Source organism: Phycodurus eques, chromosome 13 (genome assembly GCF_024500275.1).
Source record: "Phycodurus eques isolate BA_2022a chromosome 13, UOR_Pequ_1.1, whole genome shotgun sequence".
Taxonomy (NCBI): Eukaryota; Metazoa; Chordata; class Actinopteri; order Syngnathiformes; family Syngnathidae; genus Phycodurus; species Phycodurus eques.
This window is the reverse complement of record NC_084537.1, coordinates 11,634,478-11,644,440: the sequence shown is the minus strand read 5'-3', so window position 1 is coordinate 11,644,440 and position 9,963 is coordinate 11,634,478. Positions and strand designations below refer to the sequence as shown.

General features: G+C 42.2%; 1 protein-coding gene across 1 annotated transcript in view; it reads left to right on the top strand.

Moving 5' to 3' along the window:
* The first annotated feature begins 1,034 nt into the window (after window positions 1-1,034).
* LOC133411781 (glial cell line-derived neurotrophic factor) overlaps window positions 1,035-9,963 on the top strand; it is a 32,696-nt gene continuing 23,767 nt past the window's right edge. Inside the window, exons 1-2 of the mRNA XM_061694468.1 lie at window positions 1,035-1,528; window positions 3,174-3,467. Coding sequence (XP_061550452.1) covers window positions 3,371-3,467 — 97 coding nt within the window. The 5' untranslated portion in view covers window positions 1,035-1,528; window positions 3,174-3,370. The remainder of the gene's footprint in view (window positions 1,529-3,173; window positions 3,468-9,963) is intronic.

Genomic DNA, 9,963 nt, shown 5'->3' with positions numbered 1-9,963 from the left:
CCTCGGAGTGAAATACACCAAGGCACAGCGATTGGGACTGACTGTAAAAAGAGAGGTCAATTAAGTCGGGTAAGTCCCTGCTGAATGAAGGCTCAGGTACACTCTAAAAATGGCTGGCTCAAAAACAACCTAAAGTGGATTATTTGGGTAACCCAGTGCGTTCCTAAAGTTGGACCCACCCAACGAGTGGCTATTTTAGACCGGCAGGTCCGGGTTAGGGGGTTTGACCCTTCGTGTTGGGTTGTGGACGTCTACCCCAAAATGGGTTCCACGCGACCACGCCGTCGGGTCGAACGCGACCCCGCCGTCGGGTCGAACGCGACCCTGCCGTTGCGCCATCTGTGACCTTGCCGTTGGGTTGAATGTGATCTTGCCATTGGATTGGTCAAATGTGAAACAAAAAGCGGTCTAACAAATCAATTATTAATCCCACTGTTTTTTGGCCCCACGTTGATCATACAGGTTCATCATACAGAACCAGCCCAAACTGTTTCTTCTGGAAAAGTATTTTCCAGTTAGCATTACTCCACCCATGCATCCATCCATCTTCTGAAGCGCTTATCCTCACTTGGGTCGCAGGGCTGCTGGAGCCTACCCCAGCTGAATTTAGGCAAGAGGCACCGGGGTATACACCCTGAATTGCTTGCCAGCCATTCACATTGAACTATTCCCCAAATAATAAATGCATTGTCTTTGTGGTGTGGGCGGGACATCTCTTGCCCAACAGACGGGTTAATAATTTGCTCAGATTTTGCTCCAATGTTGGTTCAAATTGACCAATGACAATGCCAAACCAAGAGTTGAGTTACAAGTTTGACCCACCATTTTTTAGTGTGTCCCAAATGTACGGCCCGCCACTTGTGGACAGACTGCAGGTTCTGAGTTGTTGTTTCAGAACCAATCCTCCTCCATCCATTCGGACTGGACTGCAGGTGAGCTGTGGGCCTTCATGGGTGCAGTGAGCAGAGGAAAGATGTTCCTCGATGTTCCTCAGTGACAATCACTCCCCATCCCTGCCTGGTGCCAGCCTCTTTTCCTCCTCTCTCCTCCCCCTGAGGAACAAAAAGACACTCGAGCAGCTATGTATACGCGAGGCGGGAGGTGGGAAAGAGAGAGAGAAGTCACAACAGCTTGAGGAGCGACCGGCGTGCTCCAGTTTCACTCTGACAGGCGGAGGGGAGCGGCGTGCTCCCTTTTACGCACAGCCAACACTACCGCGGGCCATTGGAGGAACACTCCGCTGCGCTTAGCCTCACTTCACAGTGCGCCGACACGCAAACGCAGCTGCACAGACGCTCAACATTTGGATACTTACCTGGGGAAAGCCTTTTAAATCTCCGTAAACCGGATTGGTAGCGCGTAAAGGAGTTTCACACGGGCTTTTCGCTTTTTGGAAGCTTTCGTTAAATTCCTCAGATTGAACTTTCAGAAGAAGACTTCTCACTCACTGGAAGTTTTGCGTACATTGTGAGACTTTCCCCGCTCAGCCATAAAAGCATCCACGCTGACTGGAGGCAGGACTGAACAGGTTAGTGTGGCGCTGCTGTGAAGGAGAAAAACTGGCTTCATCACATGAAAACCACGCGTGCTTGTTCTTGGATGTGAGTCAGCACAGAGGCAGCACTCGAAGCAAATTGAGGACAAATATTTTCTACATGTCTGAGTGCGTGCGTGCGTGCGTGCGTGCGTGTGTGTGTGTCCTCCAGGTTGTGGCTTCATTTCCAAACGCACTCCAATTAGATTGAATACAGGCTTCAGTCTGAGAGCTACACTGTGTTGTTAAGTTTACTATTATAATTTGTTTGCCCATCTGGCCTCGTATTCCAACTTGTGGTGCTCAAGTCTTGAAATAACTAAGATACCTTTTCCGTACAGCGCCGTGCAAAAGTCACAACTGGCTTTCTTGACTGCCCATTATTCATATATTTTTAGCCTCGACTTTATCTTAAATGGAATGTTATTTTCTTTAATTACCTCATTACACTTGCATCTATGTCAATAAATCAAACTACATGAGCAATGGCTAGTCAAAGAGCGAGTACATTGTGCATGTAAGTGACAAATAACAGTGTAGTGTAATTAATGTTCTGCTGTCTCTTTGCTGTTTCTGATTGCACTCTAAAAGAAAGACAGAAAGGTTTTAATGACCGCTTACAACAACAAAGCTAATGATGTCTCAAGACTTCTGAACAGTACAGTGAACCCCTGTTTATTGATAGGTTCCAGACCCTACCTACCCCATGACAGTTGAAAATCCACAATTTAAGAAAAAATATAGACCTTATAAAAACATTTTTTAATAATAGTTTTACCCCTCCCAATTCATTAAAACACACTCAAACCTATTGAAACACTTTTTAAAGGACTCATTATGCCTGGTCTCCCACTCTCAGTCTTGAAAAATGGGAGACTATTGTACAACATCATTTTAAGGAAACACTCGATAACACGGTTCTCCAAATATGAGGCAAAGCGTGCTTGCTTCAAGCTATTTGGCACAATTGAAGTTTACTGTAAAACTGACACCAAATATTATCCAACACTGTATGTTTAATCATTCGTTCCACCAAACTTAGCTTCATGCTGACCTATAAGGTGAAACGCCATAGGCAGGCTAATGAATAATTATTAACCTTTAAACAACTGCTACTTTAACACACACGAAGCAGCAACACATACAAACAGAACATAAAACAATACTCAAGGTACTATATATGTTCTCTCTGCTCTGGGGGACCAACAGCTATTCTTCATCTTCTTGTACCTTCTTCTTTTTCTTCCGCTTACTTCTTGTTTCTTCCTCTTTCTTGTTTCTACTTCTTCTATTGCAACTCAGTACTGCCCGGCATGTTGCGGCACAACATGTTACGACACTTAAAGGTCGCAACTCTAAATTTGCCTTTACCTGTAAACTATAAAAAGCCATTCAAAGCAATCCCTTAAAAATCGGCGATATAGCGAGTGGTGCGAAAGATGCACTGCAATATAACAAGGGTTCACTGTACTGTTGTTTTAAGAAAAGTCTTTAGTGTGGTTCATGGCTCCCAGAAACTGCTAATCACATCAAATTGTTTGTTCTGAATGACATTGCAATCCAAACAAGCGGCGATGCGTCAATACACTTTAAATTGCTCTCGCATTTGGCTGTTTACACCTTCTCCACTCTTGTCCAGGGGGCTGAGATTGCGCAAGGCCAGGGGGTGGCGCGGGGAGGCCGAGGCTGGACTCAGCCACAGAACGAGGTCTCGTAGGGGGGGAGGAGGTGCCTCCGGCCGGCCCCACGCAGATGGAATCTTCACGTTCGCTCCACCATCAGAGCAGACGGTCATCTCGGAGCTCCTGCATGCTGTGACGACGAGGCGTTAAAAACATGACACCCTGCGGCGGATGCACAAGTCAATCGATGACCCTGCGGGGGGCACGGACCGCTCCCGACCCCCCGTGCGCGCGCCTCTGCACGTCGTCCGGTAAGGCAGAGCGTTACATTTGTGTCAGCATGTTGCCATGGTGATTCTATGACAGCCTTCCTGATTATCAGGAGCTGTTTTTCTGTTTTTCTGGCCTCTGCTGAGAGCTGTCATTTGTCACAGTGTGTTTGCTGTGACAACACTGGCTCATGTTGGATGGCTTTTTCATACTGTGTTGCTTTCACCTGCCAGCTGGTTCACTCGCCGCAGGGTGGGTCAAAGTAACCTGGAGGCAACATTTCTGGGGCTGAATTTAGGGTTTATTTGAAAGTTTGTGTGAAAGGGACGCAGAGGGGGAGGATGCTGAAAGGGTTTGTGAAGTTTTTAACGTTGAGACGGCTTAGGAGGAGCTGTGGCTGTCAGGACGTCTTCCAGCGGGAGCCTCAACTACGGGCTGAAAGTCTTTATATTGCCCAATGAGGATCACTTCTATTACCATTCTTGAGGGGAAATATTTTCAAATGAGGATTGCCGACTTTAGTTAAATTATCCAAATGTTTTGATTTTTGGGGGGAGGCTTCATCCACAATACAGACAATTACCCCTCTTTTATTTAAAATAAAAATTAAAAAATCCAGAAATATCTCAGAATTGTGCCACGGTCCCTTGTTATCTATGCTGAGATAAAAAGTGTTAGCTTTTATTTTAAAAAAATTCAAATTAATTTTTGTGGGAAAAAAAAATTTTAAATATATTTTTTGATTAAATAACATTTCAAAATCGCTCTCTTCCTACAAAAAAAAATTTAAAACTTGAAAATACTTTTTTCTACCTCTTATTCTTTATGCATGCTAAAAAAAGAAGTGTTGCCCTGCTATATCTAAAAATATCTTTTTTAAATCCACATTCAGTTTTCCCCTTTTTCAGCGATAATGATTATGATTTTTGTTGTTGTGCCGAGTTTTTTACCCATCCTGAAAATAACACAAAAAGGGTTTGCTTTTCATTGTGTTTGAATTTTTTTTTTTTAAGTTTTAATTTCCCTTTTTCATCCCAAATAAAAAGAAAACAATTCAAACGTGCTCAAAATGTGTTGTTTTCCTCGCTATCCCAAAATGAAGTTGAAAATATCCCCACACGTTTCTTCAAAATTGTATGACTTTTTTTCCCTTTTAAAGTCCAAACAAACTTAAAAATATCTTCAGATTATTATTATTTTTTCCTATCTAGAGAGAAAAAAGATAAAAATAAAAAAATTGTATATGTGACTGTACAAAGACTTGAAGGTGCACTCGTAGGACATGGTCCCATAGATAAATAATAAGATAGAAATATACAAACAAAAACTGCTGAGATTCAAAACTCAGGGACCTTGTAGTGACTTTTTATTGTTGATAAAAGAAATAACAATTGGGATTCATGCTTTTGATTGGACAGCAACAATAGGAAAATGTTGCAGCGTCTTTCTCTCTCACGCACGCACACACACACACACACACACACACACACACACACACACACACACACACACACACACACACACAGACACATGCACATGCAAACAGAGCAGACACACTCTGTCCAGTACCAGTGAGGGGATCGGGCGCACTTGAAGTGTCTTAATCTTGATGTGTTTTGGCAGAGCAGAATTCACTGAAGTGTGGCTTCATTCTCACATGAAACTGTTTTGATCGCGTCGGCTTCCTGAGCTGCTGGCTGTGAGCCCAACGTGACCCTTTCTTTCTATTTCAAACCTTAGGGTTAGGGACTCACTCACTCGCTCTCTCTCTCTTTCTCTCTCTCTATCTCTCTATTTCTCTCTCTCTCTCTCTCCCACACCTCTGTGTCCTTGTGTGGAATGTCGTTGTTTGTGTTTTCTTTGTCATTTGTCAGGATTTGGCCTCTTCAGAATGAAGAAAAAAGGCACCTGGCTGACTCAGTTTAGTCCATGACTGACTCAGTGACCCACTGACTCACGCTCATGTGCATGCAATGTGTCATGGCTGAGGAACACAGGCGAGGCAAAGTGGAAAGGGACCGGGGGACGGGGGTCGATGGCCGACGTTTACGCTTGCATTCCACTTGACGTCCTCTCCTCTTTGCCGCGACTTGAGATATCTAACCCCTTTCCAGCAGGCATACTCCTGTAAAAGGCCGGCACGTTGTGTGGAAACATGTTGTGAAACAACCTTGTAAAGCAAAGGGGTCAAAAATGTTTTTTTCTCAAGAAGCCCCTTATAAGCCTAATGTCAATCAAGCATAACTCCAAAGAGTGCAAGGGTATATTACACATACATTAACACATAGTAGGAAACACCGAAGCCGACCGAGCTAACTCAACTTCGACAAATTGGATGGAATTATGAACAATTCGAAACAGCAGTTAGTGTTAGCACAAAACCTTTAGGCTTCTGCTAGAAAGCAAACCATGCCAGGAAAAGCCTACTAGAACATCTGAACTTTATGTGTGCTGTTAAGCAGAGGCACTTTAAACGGTGGCAGGTGTGTGCTGACTCCCATTTGATAAGTTTGAATGTGATTACTTCATTTTGAACATAGCTACATCCCCAATTTGTAACTAAATAACTGACTAAGTAAGTGGAACTAGGTAACTATGTAACTGTTACTCAGTAACTACTGTCAGTACTGCCCACTAGAACATCTGAACTTTATTTAGGGTTAATCAGAGGCACTTTAAATGGTGGAAGGCGTGTGCTGGCTATTATTTAACATGACGTGGAATGTGATTGGTTAAGTAAGTAACTGTATCTAGGTAACTTTAATTGTAACTAAGTAACTGTAACCAAGTAACTATAATGAAGTTACTAAAGAAAATATTTCAAATAAAAAGCCTACTAGAACATCTGAACTTCATTTTGTGTTAATCAGAGGCGCTTTAAATGGCGGCAGGTGTGTGCTGACTTCTGTTTTGACATGAGTTTGAATGTAATTGGTTCATTCTGAACACAGCCACATTCCCGATATAAAAGGGTGTGGACACTTGTGCAACCGCATTATAACAGTTGGTTATTTTTACCTGGGTTGCACAGGTTGTAGGTCACATTAATGGTGGATTATCTTTGTCTCATTCTTTTATATCGCCCCAAAAAATGTCATTTGAACATGGGGATGTAGACTTTTTATATAGCGTAGGTACGCCTAGTTTTGAAGAAATGATCTGACATAATTTATTGCTAACTGTTTTGCTAACCCCAAGTTACAGCGAGTTGACCCCCGTGGGTCTGCGGAGCCCTGTTTGAGAAGCCGAGCTGACACGAGAGCTGCGGCTCGCGCAGACCTCTCACAAAGGGCCGTCCCTCTGCCGGAGCTTTCACTTCCTGCAGTCAAAGATCACGGGGGTCGGCGGCCCCGCTCGGGGTCACGTACAGCCAGCCAGCGTGCTTCTCCGTGATGTGTGGTCTGGTTTCTATTAACTGGCGGGAGGCTCGATGAGACGTAGCGGCGGTTTGTTGCTCTGAAGTGTCGTTTTGATCGTCGGGCTCACGGCGAGCCAGTTCCAGACTCGCAATTAAAATGACAAAATGAGTTACCATTATGACTTCTCATCTACATACTGTATATAAAGATCCTCATTAATGTTTAATATGTCTTCCTCACCCAATTATCCGCAATATAACTGTACCACTTTAATCATCTGGAGCAGTTCAGAATCAATATTTGTATGACACAAATATTGAAAATGTAAATGAAATAAATCATACTCACCAGAGTTACTGATTACTAAATGTAATCATACTGTATGTGCAGATTGCTACAGCTGTTTTTTGCCAGTCGAACATTTTTGCTCTGACCAACCAATCATAGGACGGAGAAGTGCTTACAATATTGTGGGACAGCACATTTGAAATGTGATTGGTTAAAGAAACAGTCCCATTGCTAATAGACATTGAATGTTTCAATAATACCACAATAGAGTTGGACAGTACTTGTTTTGGTTCAGCAGACTTTTTTCTATTCCCACACTGACTTAAACAAAACTTCATGTTGATAAACCTTCCTCTCAGCTTGCATAATCATCTACACCTGGGGAATGATTTGGAAACAGACTGAAAGGAAAGTCAAAATCAATTATTTGAGCATCTCAATAAATATTACATCCGCTTATGACCAAGAGGTGATATATTGCTGCAGACAGGTGCCTGACAGAGTGCGCTGCTGGGGGATTTTTTTTCCAGGTACCCCCCCCCCCCCCCCCCCCCTCCATATATAAATGTGCAGGAGTTCCCATCAGAGTTTTGCATGAAACATGTATACCGGCAGTGCACATTTGAGCTACAGATTGCCACGTCTCCTGCAAACTCGCCAACATTTCCTGTCAGCCAGTTACTCAAACAGCTCTTAATACATCCATCCTTACATTTTCTGTACTGCTTGCCCGCATTAGGGTGGCTGACTGGGTGAGAGGCGGTAGTTTTGTGATCTAACCGAGTACAAATACCTTTTTTAAATATATACACTTAAGTAGTATATATATTATACTATTTATACTGGAGTCAAAGTGCAACTTTCACTTTGACTCCAATACTTACTACTTAATCAATAAAATACTTTTACTCTGATGCATTTCTTCTAACGATCTTTGTAACTAAGAAAAAATAAAGTCCGAAGCGATTGTTTGTTGTTGCAGGAATGAAAATGAGACGCAGGTAATCAGGAAGTCTTTTTATGGGCGCACCGACCCGTTAGTGTTTCTCTCTCTGTTGCTTCTTTCAGCTTGATGGCCATGGTAACTTTGCTCATTAACCAACACAGAGATCTTTAACCACTTTAAATCACTGAAGTAAACGAAATAAATAAAATAAGATTTAAAATTTAACAAATGAAGACAATCAAAATTCGAACCGCTCACATCAGAAAATGACAACAAATGTCACATATAGAATTTGAATCAATATTCTACGTGACTTTAACTTCTATAGGTTATTTTCAGTTCAAATACCTGTACTTTTATTCAAGTACCGCTTTGAGGTACTCTATACACCCTGGATTGGTTGTCAGCTAATTGTAGGGTACATAGAGACAAACAACTATTCGCACACACATTCACACCTCTGGACAATTTAGAGTCTTCAACGAACCTAACATGCATGTTTTTGGAACGCAGGAGGAAGCCGCAGTACCCACGCAAGCAAAAGGCCAACATGCCAACGCCAGGGTTTCAAAACCCCAAGCTGACTTACCGTGCTAACAACTACGCTGCCCTTAATACGTTTGGAAATGATCATAAACTGCATGAGTGATAAACAGGTCAACACTGTCCGGATCGCAGACCTCCGCCAAAGCCAAACTCGTAACAAAAGTGGGGAAGAAAAAAAAAAATTCTGCTCAAGTTTGTTTGACAATCTGACAAACAGACAGGCGTCGCCCTTATGATTGATGTCATTATGATTTATGCCGTCATGATTCGAAACTGAAAATAATCGGTTTGGAAAACTGATGTTGTATTTTATGCAGTGTGTCGCCAAAAATGTACTTCCTTTTTTGAATGGCCATTATGCGTATATTTTGGATTGACTTGGGTGTTTAGTGACAAAGATACAAGAATAATGGGTTACAATATGAAAATTTGAAGACAATGTTAATGTTTTCCTCCTAGTGTAGTCTACTCATTCCTGTGCAAAGGGCTCTCCTCAACATGTGATTGGCGCTAAATTTAGCCATTTCTGTCCCATGACTTAATTGTCGTATGGATTTCTTTGAGGTTTGGAGAAGCAATCCCAACAATTGCTCTGCTCTCGTGAGGCTAGTGGATGTCCGATGTCTTCCAGAACGGTTTCATCTGCTTGAAACTTGTTTTTTTGATGCAAGCGGTGCTGCATTGTGTCAGTTGATCCCGATGAAACTTGTCTTATAAATTGCATTTGCACTTTCGAGACCTATTTGTACTTCCAGTAGCAATTCATAACACATTTTCTTTATTCAAAACTCGGTCGTACATTTGCTGTTATTTAGGGTTCACTGTATTTGCACATGAAACAAAAAACGTATGAGTAAAAAAATGGGCAGTCAACGAGTGAGCTACGTGTATTTGGGACACCCTGTATATCGGTATCTTCAAACAGGTCTAACCAAGTCATGGCCTCATGCGAACCCATTGTCAATTGCTGTTAAATAAAGTATGTCCATCATCACGTTTCTTTCTTACACAGGCTTTCACGGACTGTGTACGCAGCTATATCTAGTACTATGGTAGCCCTTGTTGAGCCAATTAGACCGGTTGTTTACCAAAAGAGATTTGCACAAATGATGACAATGTATGGCTTGTTCAAAAATGTAGAGAGTTGACTCAGAAAACGCAGTTTTTAAATAAAAAAATGAACGGATGGACACAGAACTTTTTCTATTCTTCTGGAAGCTATCACAAATCTGTTGAATATCGTATGTTGCGAGACCTTGACTTTATTAAAATGTTAGAAAGTTAAGCGGCACTTCCAAACGAAACACGGATCTTCATGCATTGTTGTCCTTTAGTAGGATCAGAGTCGTTTCATTCGTGGCACAGAAAGAGACGTTGTTTTTCATGTAAAACAAAACA